At 46.3% G+C, this 22260-nt stretch overlaps 1 protein-coding gene across 2 annotated transcripts in view; it reads left to right on the top strand.

The window, feature by feature from the left end:
- The window catches only part of PPP1R10 (protein phosphatase 1 regulatory subunit 10), a 57078-nt gene extending 35281 nt beyond the window's left edge, over nt 1-21797 (top strand). For both annotated transcript variants that reach the window (XM_029584249.1, XM_029584248.1), the window contains 14 exons: nt 1137-1214; nt 1555-1737; nt 2011-2116; nt 2371-2480; nt 2742-2842; nt 3067-3214; nt 3616-3777; nt 7297-7543; nt 7744-7819; nt 13048-13245; nt 17006-17117; nt 17597-17710; nt 18097-18504; nt 19609-21797. In XM_029584249.1, the coding sequence (XP_029440109.1) occupies nt 1137-1214; nt 1555-1737; nt 2011-2116; nt 2371-2480; nt 2742-2842; nt 3067-3214; nt 3616-3777; nt 7297-7543; nt 7744-7819; nt 13048-13245; nt 17006-17117; nt 17597-17710; nt 18097-18504; nt 19609-19718 (2153 nt within the window). In that variant the 3' untranslated portion in view covers nt 19719-21797. The remainder of the gene's footprint in view (nt 1-1136; nt 1215-1554; nt 1738-2010; nt 2117-2370; nt 2481-2741; nt 2843-3066; nt 3215-3615; nt 3778-7296; nt 7544-7743; nt 7820-13047; nt 13246-17005; nt 17118-17596; nt 17711-18096; nt 18505-19608) is intronic.
- The last annotated feature ends 463 nt before the right edge of the window (nt 21798-22260 follow it).

The following is a 22260-nucleotide window of genomic DNA, read 5'->3' as shown; positions in this document are numbered from 1 at the left end:
CTTCACCAAACATTATCGTTTGGATGTTTGAGCGCAGGAGGATGCGTCTTTTGTTGAGTATGCTAAGAGTGGGTTTTTCGGGTGCCTGCCTGGTCTAGGAGTGCTTGGTACATCCGACTGATCTGGGTATGTTCAGAAAAGGAAAATTTTGGTTCTTACCTGCTAATTTTTGCTTCTGTAATACCACAAATCAGTCCAGAGACCCGCCCCGTAGTTGATGCCGAAAGACTGAATTTCCTGGTGAAGGATAGTGTGTGGATCGGATACTTTTTGTTTCACATGGTTCAAAAGTTGTATGTATTTTTCTGAGTTAAGCAGTTAGCAGGCTTTTGCATGGCAGTATTTGGCTTTATTTATTTATTTATTTATTTATTTATTTAAGGTTTTTCTATACCGGCATTCATGAAAGCATTCACATCATGCCGGTTTCTTTCCAGTTCAGGGGGTTCCAAGCAAGTGTGTGTTTTTTCCTGTTCGCCCTGAAAGAGAAGAATGCGGTCTACTTTTTGGGTCGGTTCAGATCAATACGACTGCAGGTGGCATTCTGTTATGTTGCAGTGCCTCAAAGCGTTCGCTCTCTGCCTTCATCTGCTGGTAGGGATGCAAAACCCACTTGTCTGGACTGATCTGTGGTATTGTATTTATATATTTTAGAAACTGCATATTATTTATGTCTTGTTAACCGTTGTGATGTCTTCACCTAACGACGGTATACAAAATCAATAAATAAATAAATACAGGAACGAAAGTTAGCGGGTAAGAACCAATTTTTCTTTCCTATAGTTGACAACTGTAGTCAGGTTTCTAAGCTATTGGCATACTGTGTTTCTTCCATCAAGGTTAGATGGAGGTGTTATCTTTAAGAAAAGCAGAAGCTTGGTGCTTTATCTTACAAAGTTTTCCATTCCCAAGCAGAATGCCAGACTTCTCCAGACACTGCTAGAATAGTTAGCGATAGTTCAGCTTCCCACAAAGATATTCTCATCCTTTACCTACCCACAGATGCATCTGATTTCTGTGTATCTTTATTAATAAGTGTGAAAAGAAGCTAAGATTTTTATCTCCTCTCCCAAAGTGAGATCCAAATGCCGTCCCATCCACCATCATTAGCATTGATTTGATTCTTCCTCTTTCAGAGCTCCGGAAGCTGGCAGGCATTCTGGTTGATGACTGGATGGCCGTCATCCGTTCACAGAGCAACGCACAACCTGCAGGTATGGGCAGATCTGCCCTTTGTTCACTTACAGCAGAAGCGCTATAAGGGAAAGAAAATGGTTAATGTTGTGGAGAGAGCAAGTACTTGTTTTCCAGAGCTGTTCCTACTTAGCTGACCCTAGACTCTGCAGCCACCTTCGTTCTGTGGCTCATGTGGTTGCAAGTATCGGTGTGTGGACTCGCTGAAGAAGCAGGTCTCGGAATCAGAGACCAAAAGGGTGGGGGAAGGAAAATCCTCCAAAAATGGGATCTATTGAAGAGTATGGGCAGATGCAGTAGCTTCTGAAGATGTAGTGTCAAGACCTTAGAGCCCTATTTTGTTTTCCTTCTCCAAAACAGAAAGAGAAAAGAAAAAAAGGAGGGAGGAAGTGAAAGGAAGATCTCCCATCCAAGAAAAGGCACAGGATATGAAACCAGAGGTGAAGACTGAGGGGAGCAGTGAGGACAGCGCTGAGAAAAAGAAGGAAAAGCCCAAATCATTACGTACGACTGCTCCCAGCCACGCTAAGTTCCGCTCGACTGGTGAGTGTTGCTTCCCGTTTGGTTTGCATATAGGGTTATTGGGACAGAGAAGAGACCAGAGTTAGAAGAATCAAGGGGATGTGGCTGAGAGGATGGGCTATAAAGGTCAAAGAAATGCAGATATAAGTCTAGGGAAGATTCGGAAAGAGCCAAGCATCTGGTTGAGTCCTCTGAGGGACTAGAATGATAGATGAGACGAGGACTTGCTAGTCATGACTGCATCCTTTGGTTCCCTTTGTTTTTCTTATGACTCTTGCTTCTATGATTCTTCAGGTCTAGAAATGGAAGCCCCTACTCCTGTCCCAGCGAAGAAAAACCTCAACACCATAATCCTGTCTGACAAATACAACATCAAACCAACCCCGCTGAAAAGGCAAAGGTATGCCCTTTTCTCTTGACAGCCTTGCATTACTCATTCAGCTCTTGAATGGATGATTGAGGAAGAAGAGGAAAGCAGATTATCCTTGGGGGCCAGGTTATTTGCCTCCTACTGCCGTTTTGCATGGTGTGGTTTCTGCAGGATTTTTTTGAAATGGCTATAGCAGATGAGGGTGGGGGGGGAAAGAAGGGGTGGATAGATCCTATGGTAAATCAGGGACACTTGGTAGTTTCTGTCTTCCTCAATCACTGCAGTTCAGCTTCAGGACCCTCAGAAGTGCTGCCGGCAGAGAAGAAGTACAAACCGCTCAACACCACCCCAAACACCACCAAGGAAATCAAAGTGAAGATCATCCCGCCCCAGCGTAAGTGCCATTTCAGGCATGTCCTCCGCCACCCTACTGCTGCTTTTCTCCCCACACATACCTACCTCTGTCTGCTTTCCTGGCAATGTTTTCTTTTCCACATTGGTCTTTTGCCTGTTCTTTGTGCTTCCCTGCTTGTTTTGGGGGGAGAGGGAAGTGGCATCATTTTGTCTAAGCAAACAGCAAAGTGATTGGGGGAGAAGAGTGGTTATCTTGTGAGGCTGTATGTAGTATGATGTACATATTCTTTGTTTTCTTCAGCTATGGAAAGTTTGGGCTTCTTGGATGCACTAAATTCTGCACCTATCCCTGGTATCAAGATAAAGAAGAAAAAGAAAGTCATGTCACCTACTTCAACCAAGGTGGGGAACTTTGAGGAGAGAGGGGAACACAAATGGGGGATGGGTGTGTAGCAGGGACATTTTGAGTTATGTGGGAATACCGCCGTCCTATAAAAAACCACTGTGTGTAGGGAAGAAGGGTAGTAGGAGTACAAGGGGTGGTGGTGGTACCTCAAATATGCAGTGATCTCTTAAAAACATTCCTGGTTGTACTTAGCACTGCTAACTGTTTCCTGTCCTTGCAGTCGAGCCCTTTCGAGGTGAAGCCCTCCACCGATGGGAGCACTCCTAAGCTACCATCGCCGGAGCCAGCCCCATCTGTGGAGTCCATGGAGGTGGATCGGCCTGGTACTCCAGTCCCAGCTGTGGAAGTGGTGGAACCCATGGAGATAGGTAAGTTCCCAGAAAATGCAGGGTGTCCATGAATCCTTCCTAAAGTTATCATTTAGTATTTGATCAGGAAGGGTGGTCTGGGTTCTGTTCATGGGTCAGATTTCAGCAATTTGGATCAACTAGTATTACTGAGAGTGTTGCCTGCTGAGCCCCAGGGGGGAGAGGAGGGAGAGCCAAGCATTGCTCTTGGTGAATCCTAGCATCTGCCCAGATGAGTGCCAGAAAAGGGGGGGGGGGGGGGGGGGAGGACTAAGGAGAGTGACCATATGCAGTAGCTTATGGATGAGCAATTTGGGATGGGGACTTTACATTTGGATCCCTGGTGAGAATCAGATGGGAAGGAGGAAGAAAAGGGAATGAATGTGGTGTTAATGTGCCTCTCCCGTCTCCCTCCCCTGCAGCCTCAGCAGAGCCAAACTCTGCTTCCGAAACAAAACCCGCAGAAAGCCCTGCTGACGCCTCTCAGCTCACCAAGAAGGGGAAAAAAAAGAAGACTGTGTCATGGCCTGAAGAGAGCAAATTGCGGGAGTACTTCTACTTTGAACTGGATGAAACAGAGAGGGGTAAGTGACTTACGTGACCTTATGATGTGCAACCCTAATCCCTTTAACCTTACCTCAGCTGTGGGCTTTGTGCGGACTCAGTTAACTCCCCATCCTACCCTTGAACAATGGCCACGGTGTAATGAGGAATATGTTAGAAGTATATTTGAAGTATTAATGAAGTGTGTTTTCTTAGGAAGAGTTATGGGTTCTATATCCAATTGTGGCTGCTGTTGCACAGCTCTCACATAATCACTTAGTTAATTACAATGTAGCTGCATCCTTATCCTTGACCCCACAGTGTGTCGTCATGACCAGCACATGGGATGGGGGCAAGGGAGAAAGCAAGAAAAATACCAGAGATGGGCATGATGGTTCCAAACAAGAACCAGATGGTTAATGAGAAGAGGTTGGAAGTCTACTATGGACAAAGTCCCCAGGATTTCCAGGATCTGAGTCCCTAGAATGACTTTATGTGGTCCAGTGTGACCCTTTGAACCATGTCAAAACTTGATTGGGAGGCTAATCTGGACCATCAGAGGTTTCTATGCTTCGCGGTGCTGGGGGAGCATTTTAAGTTTCAAGCTCTTCCCTTCGGGCTGGCTACTGCTCAGAGCCTCAGAAGAGAAGGGATACTGGTGCATCTGTACCGGGACGATTGGCTCATCTGGGCAGAGGTGGAGTGTCTCTCTTCCAATTCGGCAAGTGGCAGAGCGCCTGGAGTCCCTGGGGTGAGTGATAAACCGGGCAAAGAGCCATCTGGAGCCATCCCAGTCCTTGGATTATCTGGGAGCATGATTCGACACCCAGTTAGGCAAGGTGTTTCTTACCCCAGAGAGTGCTCAAGTTACAGCCACAAGTGGTTCGGCTGAGGGACCTGTTGGTCCCCAAGGTCTGGGATTATCTTCAGGTGATAGGGTCCATGGCTTCCGCACTGGATTTGGTGCCATGGGCATTTGCGTGCATGCGTCCAGTTCAGAAGGCACTGCTGTCCTGGTGGAATCAGATGTCTGAGGAGTTTCAGCTGCCGTTACCGCTCCAGGAGGAATCCAGGTCCAGTCTGTCATGGTGGCTGTCGCAGTCCAGTTTAGAGAAGGGAGTGGATTTTGAGGTTCCAGACTGGGTGGTAGTAACCACAGATGCCAGTCTGAGCAACTGGGAAGCGATATGTCAAGGATTTTCCGCCCAAATGCAGTCAACCTGGTCAGTCAACCATCTGGAAACAAGGGCAGTTCGAAGGGCGCTGTTTTTCTTTCTTCCTCAGATTCAGGGACGGGTGGTACATGTATTCTCGGACAATGCGGTGATGGTGGCCTATATCAATTTTCGGGGCGGAATGAAGAGTTGCCTGGTGGCTCAGGGGGTCCACGAACTCTTTGCCTGGCTGGAACTTCATCTAGCAGCACTTGCAGCCTCTCAAGTGGCAGGGATGGACAATGTGCAGGCAGTTTATCTCAGCAGACAACAGCTGGACCCAGGAGAATGTGAGCTGTCAGAGGAGGCCTTTGCGCTCATTCGATGCAGTTGGGGCGAACCCCAGTTCAATCTCATAGCAACGAGGAAGAATGCCAAGATGACCAAGTTTTACAGCCGCTGAAAGGAGTTTGGCTCTGCAGGGATCGATGCCATGGCCAGAGGGGCTCCTGCTATGTGTCTTTCCTCTGTGGCCATTGTTCAGGTAATGTGAGGCATCGAGCATTATCAGGGACAAATGAGCCTGGTAGTGCCGGAGTGGCCGTGCTGTCCATGGTTTGCAGATCTGGTTCAGCTAGCAGTAGATGGATCTGTTCGGTTAAGGCAACTGAGGGGAGTGCTACATCCGGGACCCATCTTGTCTGAGCAGGCGGATCACTTCTGTTTAATGGCTTGACTTTTGAGAGGTGACGTTTCCACTTGAAAGGATATTCCGAGTCTGTGATTACTACTCTTCTTCAGGCTAGAAGATCCTCCACTTCTTTGGCTTATATCAGAGTCTGGAGAGTGTTTCAGTCCTGGTGTGGGGTTCATGACGCTGATCCTTCGCAAGCAAACGTTGCCCAGGTCTTGGCATTTTTGTAGGAGGGCTTGTCAAAGGGTTAGGCCTATAATTCTCCGAGTCCAGGTGGCAGCCTTGGGTTGTTTTGGAGGAAGATTGCAGGGAAGACCCTTAGCATCTCATCCGGATGTATTGCGTATTCTGAAGGGAGTGACGCATTTGCATCCTCCAGTCCGTAGACTTTGTCCGTCCTGGAAACTTAACTTGGTCCTATGAGTACTGTGTGGCCCTCCCTTCCAACCTTTGTGAAGGGCTATTTTGAAGGATCTTACCCTGAAAGCGGTGTTCCCGGTGGCGAGTTGCTCGGTGAGACAGATTTCTGAGCTCCAAGCCTTATCGTGCAGAGAGCCTTTTTTGCAAATTTATGATGATGGGGTCTCATGGGTGATTCCTTCCTTTTTGCCCAAGGTAGTGTCGTCTTTTCATCTTAGCCAGACGGTGGAGCTGCCAGGGTTTTCTCACCTGACGCCCGATTCTCCCCATGCTAGGGAGCTTCATCTTTTGGATGTGCTTCGGGTTCTCCTCGGATATCTCAAAGTGACCAATGGATTTCGCTGCTCAGACCATTTTTTTGTGTTCTTCAGTGGACCAAAGAAGGGTTGCAAAGTGACTAAGAGTACGAGTGCTTGCTGGTTGAAGGAGGCGATAGTTTCGGCCTATATTAGTAAAGGTCAGTCGACCCTTGAGGGATTGCGTACGCATTCTACTAGGGCACAGGCAGCCTCCTGGGCGGAGTGTCAGTGTTGCCACATGAGATTTGTCGGGCAGCAACTTGGTCCTCTTTGCACACTTTTACCGGGCATTACTGTTTGGATGTCAGGGCCCCAGAGGAGGGTTCCTTTGGTGAGAGTGTACTGTGGGCAGGTCTTTCGGGATCCCACCTAGGTTAGAGGGGCTTGGGTACATCCCACTTGTCTGGACTGATCTGGGGTATGAACAGGAAAGGAAAATTTGATTCCTACCTGCTAATTTTTGTTCCTTGAATACTTCAGATCAGTCCAGAATCCCGACCCATTATAATGCTTTTTGAAAGACTACTTCTGATTCTGGACCATTCTGTTAGGCGGTCTATAAACCTAATAAATGTAAATGAAATGGTGATGCAGACTTAAGTTGTGTATTTCTTGCCCCTAGTTCAGGGGTCAGTTTGGTTGGGAGTCTTCAACTTGGCCCCAGCTTTTTTAGAGGAAGAGATCGTGGAGTTTGGGGTTAGAAATCTTGGCTTGGGTATGAGTCAATACTGAAGGGGACTGCAGGTGACCGTCTCGGATATGTAGCAGTGCCTCAAAGGTTTTTTGGGTTTTTTTTTTGTTCTCTGCCTCCATCTGCTGTTGGGGATGCATAAACTCACTTATCTGAACTGATCTAGTAGTATTCTAGGAACAAAAATTAGCAGGTAAGAACCAATTTTCCTTTATCATTGCAGAGGCTGGCTCCCAGCCTGTCTGAACAGCTTAGATCTCTGTTTGACGCAGGTTAATGACACTCCACATTCTTCTTTGCAGTGAACGTGAACAAGATCAAGGATTTTGGTGAGGCTGCCAGGAGGGAGATGATGATGGACCGACAGGCTTTCGAGACAGCTCGCCGGCTGAGCCATGATGCCATGGAAGAGAAAGTACCCTGGGTCTACCCCAGGCTGATTGACCTACCCAACAGCCTGATTGATCCTGGCAGCAACAGCCGGGAGAAGTTTACCCAAGCTGAGCGGGAGAAGGGCATTCTTCAGGAGATCTTCTTGTCCAAGGAGAGGTATGTGGGAGATTGGACTTTACTTAATGGAGAGATGCCTGTAACCTCAGGCTGGAATTGGGGGAAAGGTGTTTAAAAGAAAAGATGTCCTTCAAGTTGGCATGGTAGTTGGGAGGTAGTGAAGGTCACCTCTCCTCTTTAGGCTGAAATAGGGGATGTGATGGTTTTAAAAAAGAATCATTCTTCATTTCTGTCCCCAGTGTACCAGACAGCCCCTATGAGCCTGATCCTGAAACATACGAACCTGTTCCACCCAAACTTATTCCACTCGATGAGGTAAGTCCCTCTAGCTCTGCTTATTTACTCACATTTAGTCTCTCTTGGTTATGTTTTAAAAATCATAAATTTGTGTTCCTGTTCATACCCCAGATCAGTCCAGACAAGTGGGTTATTCATCCCTACCAGCAGATGGAGGCAGAAAACCAAAGACTTTGAGGCACTGCTACGTTACCTGCAGTCCCTCAGTATTTCTCTGTCTCCAGCAGATGGTAGAGATGCCAACCTGCAGACTGGAGTTGGCAAAAAGCAAAAAATAATGAGGGAAAACTGTACACTACAGTAATATCTATATTCATACACTCTTAAAACCCCGGGAATCGGTATCAGAATGCTCAGTGCTTCAGTCTCATGGGCTCTTGCCCGCAAAGGGCTACAACCCCTCTCCTCTGTTTGCACTCTCTTTTACGTCATTTACCTCTTCCCGTTCAGAGTTTTTTCTTTTTTTATATAAGTGAAACTTTACCCTTTTCGAACACCCTATTAAAAATATCCTACTGTAATTCTCTTAATCCTCTCGGACAACTTTATCTCTATTCACAGTGTTAGAATTATTATCACAATATAAATCTTCTTTTAGTTCTCAAATGGTTCTATAACTTATCTTATTTGCTGTCGCCAACTTTTTTGCTGTTCCTTCTTTATTTACCTGCCTGACACTGGCAACGTTTCGGCGTGAAACTCACGCCTGCTTCAGGGGCACTTTGCAATACTCTTACAAAAGAAGACACTTTAGATTCAAATTTGTCTTAATGTTAAAAAAAAAACTTTTTAATGCGCCACTCGGGAAAAACTTACATCTTAGCTGATCCCAGCATAATCCAGCATCTCACACAGGTGAAAAGATGGCGCCCAAACGCTTACCTTCACCTTGACCGGAAGTTTACTGTATGCGTTCGGCAGGGATATCAGGTTGTTCAATCAGCTTACACCTACATATACACGGACCAATCAACTTCCTTATTCAACCCCGCCGGGGTAACCGTGTCTAATTTGAAAATCCATCTTTGCTCACGCTGTAACAATCTCAAGTTTAAGTCCCCTCCCCGTTCATCCTGCTCAACACTTTCCAGGACAGTACAGCGCAAACTCTCAAAGGGATGAGCTAATTCAATGCAGTGTTGTACTAGTGGAGCCTCCAACTTATTGCGTTTCAGCGCACTTTTGTGCTCAATGAGACGCGTTTTCAATGTGTTAGAATTTTCTTACCCCATCAGGGATGCGTTCATGATATCTCACTGTGGGGTGAGAGGAAGACAACAGGTAATTCAAGCTATATTGTGGCGCCTTCAGGAGCTGGGCGCTATAGTTCCAGTTCCAATAATGGAGCAAGGCCACAGATGGTACTCAGTTTATTTTGTTGTTTCAAGAAGGAAGGGGGTCATTTTTCCCGTTCTCAATCTATAGAAGGGTGAATGTATCTCTGCGGGTTCCCTGTTTCCAAATGGAAATGTTGCAGACTGTTATAGCAGCGGTTCGTCAAGGAGAATTTCTGGCGCCTCTAGACTTGATGGAAGCCTATCTCCACATTCCCATCAGGGCGGAACATCAGATTCCTGAGTTTTGTGATCCTGGGACAATGCTTCTAGTTTATGGCCCTCCCGTTCGGTCTGGTGAAGGCGCTGTGCACATTCATGAAGGTGATGATAGTGGTGGTGGTGGCTCTCTGCAGGGAGGGGATCCTGGTTCATCCTTACCTGGATAACTGGTTAATTCGAGGAAAAACGGAAGAAGAATTTCGACAGTCTGTTTTGAGGGTGCTGGATATGTTGCAGTCCTTGGGCTGGGTGATTAATTGGGCAAAGAGTCACTTGTGCCTTACCCAGACACTGGAGTACCTGAGGGCGAGATTCGATACTCCATGTCAGCAAAATTTTTCTCACCTCCAAGAGGATTCAGAAGTTGCAGGCTCAGGTGGGACGATTGCTGTGGATGACAGTCCCCAGGACTTGGGATTATCTTCAGGTGCTAGGATCGATGGCGTCTTCCTTGGATTTGGTACCTTGGGCCTTTGCTCATATGTGTCTGCTGCAGGGGGCTCTGCTCTCATGGTGGAATCCATTGTCGGAACACTTTCATTGACAGTTACCTCTTCTGAGGGCCTCTGGGTCCAGTCTCTTGTAGTGGCTGTTTCGCCCAAATTTGGAAAAGGGAGTGGAGCTGGAGATTCCGAGTTGGGTGGTGGTGACCACGGATGCCAGCCTCAAGAGTTGGGGAGCGGTCTGCTGGGGTCATTCAGCGCAAAGTCTATGGTCACCAGCGGAAGCAGCATGGTCTATCGCTTGGAAACAAGGGCGGTACGCAGAGTGTTGGTGGAGTTCCCACCAGTCCAGGGTCATCTGTGTTCAGAAAATACCACTACAGTGGCATATATCAATCAGCAGTGGGGAACGAAGAGTCGCTCAGTGGCCCAGGAAGCTCAGGAACTTTTTGTCTGGGCAGAACTGCATTTGAAGGGGAAAGCCGCTTCTCATGTGTTGGGAGAGGACAATGAGCAAGCAGACTATCTCATCCGGAAACAGTTGGATGCGGAGAATGGTAGTTGTTGAAGGAAGCCTTCAATCTTATTCGATCGCGATGGGGCAGTCCAAGCCTGGATCTGATGGTGTCCAGGAGCAATACCAACTTGACAAGGTTTTTTAGTCGCAGGTGAGAGGTCGGAGCCAAGGGCATAGACACTCTAGTTCTTCCCTGGCCCACAGGGATTCTTTTGTATGTGTTCTCTCTGCGGACTCTAATAAGTTGGGTGTTAAGACGCATCGAGGGCCATCCGGGCCAAGTGCTTCTGGTCCCTCCAGTGTGGCCACGTTGCCCGTAGTTTGCAAATCTGGTGCAGCTTGCAGTAGACTGGCTCCTGAGAATGGCTCATTTATAGGGACTAAGACAAGGTCCTATTTTCTCGGATCGTGTGGATCACGTTTGTCTCGTGGCTTGGCTTTTGAGAGGAGACGTTTGCGTTTGAAGGGTTACTTGGAACCAGTGAGTTCCACTTTGCTTCAGGCTAGGAGGCCAGCCACATCTATGATGTATGTGCTGGTGTGGAGTGTGTTTGACAACTGGTGTATGGAGGAGGGCCTTGACCTGTTGCAGGTGGTTATTCCACACGTGTTAGCCTTTCTGCTACATGGCTTTTCCAAGGGCTTGGCTTACAATTCCCTGAGGTTTCAAGTGGTTTCCTTGGGTTGCCTCAGGCAAGCTCCAAGGGAGGTCGTTGGCTTTGCATCTGGATGTGTGAGGTTTCTGAAAGGGGTCAATCATCTGCTTCCGCCAGTGCATAGGTTGTATCTGGCGTGGAGTTTGAACTTGGTCTTGTGGGTGCTTTGCGGGCCTCCATTTGAGGAAGGCGTCATTGAAGGATTTCACTCTGAAGATAGTTTTTCTGGTGGCGATTTTGTTCAGCTTGCAGAATTTCGGAGCTGCAGGCTTTGTCCTGTAGGGAGCCTTTCTGAGAATCTCTGAGGAGGGGAGTGTCATTGAGAACTGTTCCCTCATTCCTTCCTAAGATGGTTTCTTCTTTTCATCTGAATCAGACAGTAGAACTTCCTGCTTTCCCAAATTGGACGGCTGAGTCATCGGAGTCCAGGGAACTCCATTTCTTGGATGTTCGTCAAATGTTGTTGGGTTATTTAAAGGTCACCAACCATTTTTGGCAATCAGATCATTTGTGTTTGAAGGTGCAAAAAAGGGTTGCAAGGCCTCCAAGGGCACAATAGCATGTTGGCTGAAGGAAGCAATTGTCTTGACCTACATTTGTAAAGGGAAAAGAATTCCGGAAGGCTTGGGCGCATTCTACTAGGACACAGGTGGCATCATGTGCCGAGTGTCAGTTGGTTTCGGTGCATGAAATATGTAGTGTGGCAATGTGGTCATCCTTGCAAACTTTTTCTCACCATTATCGGTTGGATATTCAAGTGCCTGGTGAAGCGTCCTTTGGCGAAAGTGTGTTGCGTGGGGGTCTTTCGCAGACCCACCCAGCATAGGATTGCTTTGGTACATCCCACTTGTCTGGACTGATCTGGGGTATGAACAGAAAAGGAAAATTAGTTCATATCTGCTAATTTTCATTCCTAAATTACCACAGATCAGTCCATAGACCCATCCCTGTGTATTTCTTTTCTCAAGATTATTGCGGCAGGTCCATCTTATGCCACAGTTTCTGTGAAGAACTGTCAGGTTGTACATATTCAGAGCCTTTGGAGGATGGCCTGATTGTTTTGTTCACTCTTGGATTGTTCGATATTTATGCTATGTTCAAAGGGTTACAGTCGTTCAGGTTAAGCGTTTCCCCTCATTTACACATTTGTTCGGGTGGTTGATTTTTAATCTGGCTTGGATACAGGTCAATACTGAGGGGACTGCAGGTAGCACTCTTGGGAATGTAGCAGTGCCTCAAAGTTTTGATCTCTGCCTCTATCTGCTGGTAGGGGATGCATAACCCACTTGTCTGGACTGATCTATGGTACTTAAGGAAAATTGGTTCTTACCTGCTAATTTTCATTCCTGAAGTGTTAATGGGTTGGGTACTGTTGGCTTGCTGTGGTTATACTCTTAAAGTACCAAGCACTTACGTCTTTTAGAAAAAAATAAACTGAGTTTCATGCTGATCCCCCAGACATAGTGTGAATATCCTGATGAACGATATCTTGATCTAAAATCTCACAGCCTGAGTCTTAACTAGAAGTGTCACGTACAGTCCAGCAACAGCAAGCTTCTGTTAATTTAAAAAAAAAAAAAAAAAAAGTGAGTGGCAGAAGTCAAAACGACTGTATGTGGCCAGAAAGAGAGAGAATAAGCATGTTAACTGAGCTATTGAAATAAAAAAATAAAGCCATCTGCAGTAGAAGCCATGGTAAAAAGAAAAATGCTAAAAAAATAAAAAATATTAATAAAACCCAGTTGGAGAGTTGGCTGCATTATAATAGCTCTTAAAACTTACATGTGATTGGTGGAACTCACCCCTGATTGGCTGAGAAACGACACTGTCATCTGATGGGCTAAAATGTGTTGCAGAGGCACCATTAATATGTCCAGAATCTTTCTTCATACATCTCACCCTAAACTTAAAAAGCTGAGCCCCATCCTACCTGCACATCTGCTGACGTGATATTGCACATTCTCAGAAGAGCAGTGTTGGTTCCCTCTCCTCTTCCCCCTCCTATTGGTGTGTACAGTGCTGTTTGCTCTCCCACAAATTCCCTGTTAATGCTGTTCCTTTCTCTTACACCTAGGAAAGCTCCATGGATGACAGTTGCTACCCAGAAGCCATGGACCAGGGCCCTGCTTCCCAGTCGCCAGATCTTGCTGGAGGGGCCAAATTGCCACCTGTCCTAGCCAACCTTATGGGCAGCATGGGTGCAGGAAAGGGCCAGGCTGGCCAGAGTCCTAATTCAGCAGTCAACATGCAGGAAATCCTCTCTTCCATCATGGTAACTAGATAACCTCATATTCTAATGCACTGTAAAGTTATTTTCCTGAGAAGTGTTTATTAAGCCAACTTCCTCCCCTTTTTTTTCTTTTTCTGTCTCCCAATTCTTCCCCTCACCAAAAGAGGGCTAGTCAAATAGTGGGAACATTAGATTGATTCAGAAGACTTGGCACTCCCTTTGGGATGAGCCACTTTATGGCTTTGTCACTGACTCTTTGTAACCTCAGGGCGAGTCAGTTTACTTCCCTTTATCTTGGTCCTAATCCTTGCCTCTTTCTCTGTGGACAAACAAGACAGATTCAGACACACAACTGGGTGACGTCATCTGACGGCACTGACCGTTCTCTCCGAGCTCAGAAGTTAACTTTTGCATATGAGTGAGAATTCCCGCACACATGTCCTGCGTGCACATGTGAGTCTCCTCAGCTATCATTTTCTGCTAGTGCGGCAAGACTGTTTTCTCTCTCAATCATGCGACCTGTGAATTTTTTCTCACATGATTTGTTAGTGTTTTTTGTCAAGTAGATTGTGGTCATGTCAGGAAAAGTTCCATTAAAATAATGTATTCAATGTGAATAGAAAATGGCATTGTCTGATTTTCACAAAGTATGCCTTTAAATATTTGGGATGTAATCATGACACTGCAAATTGTGAAGCGTTTGCACAGAAGTATAGACACCAAATTATTCTATGAGGTCTCCTTACCTGAGGAAAGAACATCGTTAAAACTACGAGAGCCACAAAAAAAAAAAAAAAAAAGGAAATGGCAAGAGTATTCAGAAAGGAGTAGAGTGTTATCTTCCTCCTCACATTCATGTTAACATAAATCGTCTCATTCGTCAAGAAAAGCTCATTCAGAGTAAAAAAAACTGCTCCAGAGCCATTTAGTCCTTTTAAACTCTGTAATATCTGATAGATAAGTTTGACACGCTGGGGAAGAGTGTTTCTCAAAGAGAGTGCTGAAATTGCAGAGTCAGATTCGGTATCTGCTAGAGCTTTCGGTGCCCAGGGTCTGCAACTATTCACAGGTTTTGGTTCTATGGCATCGACAGTGGAATTAATGCATTGGGCATTCACGTATATGTGGCCTCTGCAGGGGGGTTCTTCTCTCTGACTAGAATCCGTTATTGGAAGAGTTTCATCTTCCTTTTCTGTTAGTGGGGAAGCCAGGGACAGTTTTTCGTGGTGGCTTACTCGCACCAGTCTTGAGTGTGATGCAGAATTGTAGGTTCCGAATAGGGTAATAGTCACCATCAATACAAGCCTCTCCAGATGGAGGGCAGTATGTCAAGATCATTTGGCGCAAGGCCAGTGGTTGAAACAAGAGGCCTCATGGTCTGTCATTTGGTTAGAGATGAGAGCAGTGCGTTTTATATTACTTGCCTGTCTGCCACAGTTATGCAGCTATCCATTACGGATTCTATCATGACAGTGTGATGACGGTGGCCTACATCAACTGTTAAGGCAGAACCAAGAATCAGGCAGTGGCTCGAGTGGCCTGGGAGTTGATTCTCTGGGCAGAGCAGCACTTAGAGCGGCTGGCAGCATCTCACATTGCAAGGGTGGACAACTTTCTGGCAGATTTTCTCAGTTGGAAAAAGGCTGTTGGAGGCAGTGATGTCTCATTCATGGAAGATGGGGTTATTCCCATATGGACTTAATGACTACCAAAAAGAACCAAGGCGTTGCAGTTTTTACAGCTGCCAAAGAGAATATGGTATGGAAAGAATCGATGCTCTGGTTCTGCTGTGGACTTGAAGGATTCTTCTTTATGTCTTCACTTTGTGGCCTCTGGTGGACAAGGGATTACAGTGGATAGAAAAACATCCGGGCAACGTGATCCTTGTAGTTCCAGAGTGATCATGTCGACCATGGTTCACAGTTCTAATCAACATGGCCATAGCAGTTGCTGAGGTTTGGAAATCGATCGACACTTCACCAGGGCGCAATATTTTCGGGTCATGCGGCTTACTTTTTTCTTGTAGCTTCGCTTCTGAGAGAAGACGACTTAGATGTAGGGGATATTCCGAAGCAGTTATTTCCACTTTATTGCAAGCGACCACCTACATCTTTGGCATATGTGCGAATTTGGAGGGCCTTAGAGTCCTGGTCTGCTGTTGATGGAGTGCAGCTTGTTCAGGCTACATTGTTCCATATTTTGGCTTTTCTATAGGAAGGTTCTGGTCAAGGGACTGGCCTTTAACTTTCTGAGAGTCCAGGTAGTGACACTGGGTTGTCTCCGGGGTAAGGTGCAAGGGTATCCTCTGACCGCACATCTGGATGTTATACAGTTCCTTTGGGGAGCTAAGAACGTGAATTGTCAGATACAGAACATTTGTCCATCTTGGAATCTGAATCTAGCCCTTAGAGGTTTGTGTGAGGCTCGGTTTTCTTGGTGGCTGTTTATTCAGTCAGTAGAACTTCCAGCTTTTTTGGATTTGGATTCCTGTACACCTCATGTGGGGGAGCTTAGGCTTATAGATGGGGGCATGCATTATTGAGGTATCTAAATGTCACTAATTTCCTTAGATCAGATCATCTCATTGTAAATCAGGTCACCTCTTTGTACTATGGAGTGGTCCAAAGAAGGGGGGAAGTAAGGCGTCAGGCTACAATTGTGTGGTGGCTGAAGGAAGCAATGGAGTCAACTTATATCCAAGGGGCACACTTGATGCGTTTTCAGGCAACTTCCTGGGCTGAGTCACAATAGGTGTCTCTGCATGAAATTTGCAGGGCGGCTACTAGGAAGTCATTGCCCACTTATGCTAGGCATTATCGCTTGGATGTGGGTGATCCGGCTTCCATGTGATTTAGCGAGTGTTCTACGAGCGGAACTTTCCAGGTCCCACCCGAGTTCAGCGGAGCTTAGGAACATCCCAGGTGTCTGGGCTGATCTGGGTCCATACAGGGAAAGGAAAATTGGTTCTTACCTACTAATTTTCATTCCTGTAGTACCACAGATCAGTCCAGGGATCGGCCCATTTACTGGGGGGGGGGGGGGAATCTGCCGTTCGTACTGTTGCTTTGTATATAGTTCGGAGTTGGAGGTTTTCAATGCTGATCGCTTATGTTAAATTTGGGAAACTAGTTTTTCATTATCTTTTTGGGCAACTTCACCTTCTTCCGGCTCATTGGAGGGGAGGGAGCTTGCTTAGAAATTTTTGGTTGTTGGCATCTTGGCTTGGGTGCAGGTCAATACTGAGGGACTGGAGGTGGCTCACTGAGTTTTGTACAGTAACAGTGAAACTTTCTCTGTCTCCGTCTGGCAGGGAGGCAAAACCCAGGAGTCTGGACTGATCTGTGGTAATTCAGGAACGAAAATTAGCAAGTAAGGACCAGTTTTCCTTTCTCCATGGACAGCAGGACATACACAGCCCCTTCCTTATCCCTGTTGAGTTGAATATTAGCTAGGAAAGGACTGAGGAGGCTCACACATGAGGGTCATGTGTGTGGGAATTCCTGCGCATGCTCAGTTTACTTCTGCGCTCTGAGAGAGCATTCCAGGGCCAGCGCTGTCAGATGTCACCCACTTGTGTGTCTGTCCTGCTGTCCATAGAGTTCCCCCCATTACTGGTAAGCAACCTCGCTGTCACTTTACCTCCTTGTACCTCAGTCATAATCCCTGGCTCAGTCACTAATTGTGCAATACCTAAGGGCGAGTCATTTGACCTCCTTGTGCCTTCCATTCCAAACCCCAGCTTTTGTCACTGATTCTGTGTGAGATTCTGGCTAACTGGTTGTGTCTCTCTCTCTTTTTCCAGGGAGGGCAGGGTGGCACCAAACCAGAAGAGCTGATGAAACAGGCTGACTTTCCAGACAAGATCAAACAACTGCTGGGATCACTGCAAAATCAGCCACAGGGCCCTGTTCCAGGTGGGAAGTGTGCCCGGTGCCATCATATGTGTGCATCTGAGTCTTGAGAACCAAGGATGTGTTGAACCAGAGAACAGATGGTGGGAGGAAAGGGTGCCCCTTGCTGCCCAAGCAGGTTTAGCCTGCATCATTTTTAATCTGACTTGTGTATCTTAAAGAAAATCAGGATTACCAATTGTCAATCTGAGTAGTATTTTAGATGTTTCTGTAAAAAAAAACCCCACAGCATGCTATGGAGTATTTGGAAGCACAATGCTGCTTATAGATTAACCTGGGTGGTTGTGGAGGAAGATAGACTCTCGAGCATTATCAGGAGGTGATGATGTGACGCGCGAGCGTGTGTGGAGGGGCTAGAAAGGGGCGGATGTCTTTGATGTTAGGTGCTGTATCTGAAAGGCAGATAGAGAGAATGTCTTTTAAAGGCAAACAAATCCGGCTGCAGTATTTAACAATCTTTTTTTTTCTCTCTCTCTCTTTAGCGGGCCATCCCATGCAGGGAGCGGGACCTCTTCCGAATGGATTTCCTCCTGCCCCAAAGAATGTCCAGAACATCCAGCCTTTCCCCCCCGGCGGGCCTGGGGTTCCTTTCCCAGGTAAGCTCTTCAAAGCCTTGAGCCCTCTGTCAGACAAGCTGTGGGGAGAGAAGAGATGCAGCCATGATTTTGTAGGTGCAACTTGTATGTTGCTGCTAAACGTGGAAAGCTTTAGAAGTAGTATCAGTCCTGAAGATCATTGTATTCTTGGCAGGTTGGGACACCTTTCATTGCACTTAACATAATTATCTAAAGTTGAAGTTTTTGAACTTTTGGAACCTGTGGTCTTGAAAGCTTCTATACGGCATCTTTGGATGATTATAATAATAGTTCAATAAAAAGTATCAAAAGCTGCATAGAAAAATTCGTTTTTTGTTCTAGTTTAATTTACGTAGCTATCTGGGTTATGATTTTTCTAAGCGTGCCTGTGCAATTTCTTGTTTCAGGCCCGCACGGAGGCCCAGGTGGTCCGGGAGGCCCTGGTGGTCCTGGGGGCCCCGGTGGCCCACGAATGGTAGGCCCGCCTCCTCCACCCCCGCAGCGAGATGGGTACTGGGAGCAACCAAACGAACACATGCGTGGTGGCCACCATGGAGGCATACGAGGGGGGCCCTTCCACAGGGGTAGGGGCCGGGGAGGAGAGCCGAACTACCGAGGCCGAGGGGGCCGGAGCGGAGGTGGGCCCCACGGTGGAGGGCGGGGCGGCCCTAACAACGGCCACGATGGGGTTCATGGAGGCCATGGAGGGGGTCACGGCGGAGGTCATGGTGGTCATGGAGGTCACGGCGGCCACGGAGGAGGACATGGAGGTGGACACGGAGGACACAGAAGCGGACATGGGGGTCACGGAGGGGGTAAGAGGCACTCATATTTGCACAGAGAGCATGTTGACATCTGGTCTTACTTGTATAATTGTAAACTCAAGTGGAGCCAATTGTATGTCTTAGATCCTATGGCCTCTGTATAATCTACACAGCCTTTAAACATTCACCCTTCCTCAACCTTTGGAGTTCTTTAAAGAAGGAATTTGTAGAATGTTTTCTGGGGGACCTGCATCTGTTTTAATATTCAATTAATCTTGTTTGTGTTTAGCGGGGTACTGCAGCACTGTGATCTGGATTTATCATACGACTGGCTCCTGGAGTGACACGAAAACAAAAAAGAATAGACGCCTCAATCTTTTCCAATGTTTATTAAAACAGAGACGTGTTCGTAATATGCCCGACTCAGGCCGAGTTTCGCAGCTTGGTAGCCGCTGCCTCAGGGGCTTGAACACTTCAAATTCAAAGATGAAAACACTTCAAATTCAAAGTTGAAAAAACCGAGACTGTGTGCGGTACGCTACTCAGAAAGCTGGTCAGACAATTGTTGTTCACTGGATGAAACTATAATTGCTGGGTTTCATCTTTGAATTTGAAGTGTTCAAGCCCCTGAGGCAGCGGCTACCAAGCTGCGAAACTCGGCCTGAGTCGGGCATATTACGAACACGTCTCTGTTTTAATAAACATTGGAAAGGATTGAGGCGTCTATTCTTTTTTGTTTTCCTGACGGCTATCATAGATCGCCTACCTCTTTGTTTTCTTGGGCCATTCCTGTAGTGACACTAAAGCATTGCCGCACTAGAAACTGAGTATATTGGTCATGTGACATGCACCAAAAAATGTTGATTTGACTGTGGTTTAAAACTGAAGGAGGCAACACCAGTTTTTGAGGCCTCAGCACTATAATGAAAGGCTGAAGCCTTGACAACAAGTGTTACCACTCACGAGCTTTTCTGTGTAAGTCACCGATATGGAGTGAGGAATCTCCAGTTCCTGTGGGGTCATATCTGATAATTTGTTGACTGTGTAAAGTCCCAGTGGGGTGAGGAACTAATTCCTATCATGATTTTACTTGTTTGTGGCTGCACTTTGCACTGGACTATTAATAAACCTTTGTTTTTTTTTTTCTCCTGGCAGACATGTCGAACCGTCCCATCTGTCGGCATTTCATGTTGAAGGGCAACTGCCGGTACGAGAACAACTGTGCCTTTTATCACCCCGGAGTCAACGGCCCTCCTTTGCGTTAGCGATGGCCCCACTGCCTGGCTTCTGCTACCTCCAGGGCACAGGCCGCATGGTGAAGGTCTCTAGCTTCACATGGACATTATGCTGCCATTCCCCTTATGGCTTCTGTGAGGCCCTGCCCCGCCCCTTGGGAGGGGATGTTTAACAGCCCCCCCCATCCCTGCCTGAAGCTGCTTGATTGGTGTGAGAGAGAGCCACCATGCCTTGTGAAGGACGCTCCTCCCTCCAACTTCTGAGGAGAGGCATATTAGACTACGCGAAGGCAAAACCACTTGAGACTCTCTCCTTTCTTTCATTAATTTATTTTACTACTACTTTGTTGCAGTGGCAGTGGGAAGATTGTTGTTTTTCTTTTTCCCTTTTTTTTTTTCTCCTTGCTCTCTCCCCCCCCCCCCCCCCCCCCCTCCCCACATCCTTCTTTCTGGTCAAAAAATCATGCACCTGACCACCCTTTTCTGAACATCTCTTTAAATACATTCACCCTGAGCTGCATATGCTATTTCCTTGTTTCCCCCAATGGCTGTGCAATTGTGGCCATGGTGGGAGAGATTGAGGAATTTGTTAATGGCAAACAGGGCAAAAAATAATACACAATGGCATTAAATCAATTGTATGTTCAAGGTCTTGTACTGTGAAGATAAGGGGAAAATCTACTTTTTACAGTGGGGTTTTGGATTTCTATGGGAGTATATTTGAAAGGGGAGAATTTTAAATTTGTATTTGTTTTGGGGGGGTATAGTAAAAATTCCAAAAAAAATCCCTCTATCCTTGCTGATTTTGTCAGTTGTTTAAACCCTTCCCCCATATTTTTTTCTTATTACAGTATTGTAAGGCATAACTGCTAATGAAAATGTTCATTCCAATCCTGCCCCTCTCCTCTACTACTGCAAAAGACATTCCCTCCTTACCACCTGCTTCCTGTTCTCCTTTTACTTCCCAAACAAGGAACTGTTTTAAGACTCCTGGTTTCAGCCATCCCAGACTTCACTCTTGAGCTGAAAAAAATTCCATGCCCGACCAGACGAGAGTCTTCGGCTATACAACTCAGGTCTGCCCCAGTTGAGCTCAGAGTAAAAGGTGGAATGGATCAGATTGCTCTTAAACCGTTCCCTTACCCAAGGTTCTCCCCTCTGATCAGTCTCCACATGTTGCCTTCCTTAGGCATTTTGTGCCACTGTAATGCAGTGGACTTAGAGACATGCAGGTAGAGCGTGTTACTACCTCACCTGCTAGTTGGTGCATGCAAGGTGCAGGGTGGTGTGGAAGAAAGAGTTTCCTGTATAAGTTGCTGGCAAAGAGGAAGCAGGTTTCACCCCTCGGTAGCTCTTAAATCTGATCCCTGTAATCCGTTCCCTGCTTTTCAGAATTTAGCCACGGTAAAAATTAAGTGGTGCATTTTTAATTTGCCATGGATTCACTTACATGATTTGGTTAAGATACAGACCTGTTTGGCAGGGATGTGGAGGATCAGATTTGAAAACCACTGATACTAAGGCCTGTGGCATTGCTGTTCTGTTTAGTATTCTGCTTTGTTATTGTCTGTGTATTTCCCTGGGGGCTAGGGAGGAAGGAGGATAAGCTTTCAGATCCCATCTTTCCTGTTAAGCTTTACCTTTTTGGTTCTTGTACCTGTAGCTGCCAGTTTGGGAAAAAGCTAGATGAGCTTCCATGTGTGTGCCGTTTTTGTGTTATTTTAACAGTTGTGTGTGCTGTCTATGGATCAGGCTGCAGAGGAAGCTGGAACAAACCAAAAAATAGGCTGCTGTGAGGACATTCACTGACAAGTTTTTTGTTTTGTTTTACAGTTTTTGGTTGGCCTGAACTGTGTATTAAAAACCTCTCGACTGTACTGTAACATTAAGTGAAAGGAGAAAAAAAAAATCTGTTCTGCAGTATTGTGGGAACGGTCACAGATGCAGTCTGGGTGCTCAAGTTATAAAGATTGTTTTCTGTGAAAACGTTTTTGTTTTTTGGTGGGGTTTCTTTGTCTCTCATGGGGACAGATTTCCAACTGTGCAAACTTACATCTAATGTGAATTTTTTTGTATATTTTGTACATTAATAAACATGGGAAAAATAAATTGGTTTCTAGTGGTTTTTAATAGAGGTTCCCCCTTTTCTTCTTGCAAATTTTGAGCACAGGGACTAAGGTCACGCACTGGGCTGTGGTGGTAGTGATGGGATTGCACTCAACTGTAGGTGATCCAGCTCTGTGTTTATAGCACTGTGCTGCACATCATCCTCTTTCCTAGCGTGTAGCCAGATGGACTCAGGACCAGTGGGTTATATGCTCCCCTGCTAGCAGATGGAGAGGGAGTCAGGTTTCAAAGTGGACATCACCCTAGATATACCCCTTGCAGTGACCTCAGCCATTCAGTATCTCTGTCTCCTAGCAGATGTGGATTGTGTCTCCTATCGGGAACACAGTACTCTTTAGATGAGGAAAATTTACCTTCAAATTTCTCCATTGCCTCAGGTACAAACTTAGATTGTAAGCCCTCTGGGGATAGGGAAATACCTACAGTACCTGAATGTAATCCACTT

The sequence above is a fragment of the Rhinatrema bivittatum genome, chromosome 19, assembly GCF_901001135.1.
Source record: "Rhinatrema bivittatum chromosome 19, aRhiBiv1.1, whole genome shotgun sequence".
NCBI classification, from domain to species: domain Eukaryota; kingdom Metazoa; phylum Chordata; class Amphibia; order Gymnophiona; family Rhinatrematidae; genus Rhinatrema; species Rhinatrema bivittatum.
This window is presented reverse-complemented; position numbering and strand designations above follow the sequence as displayed.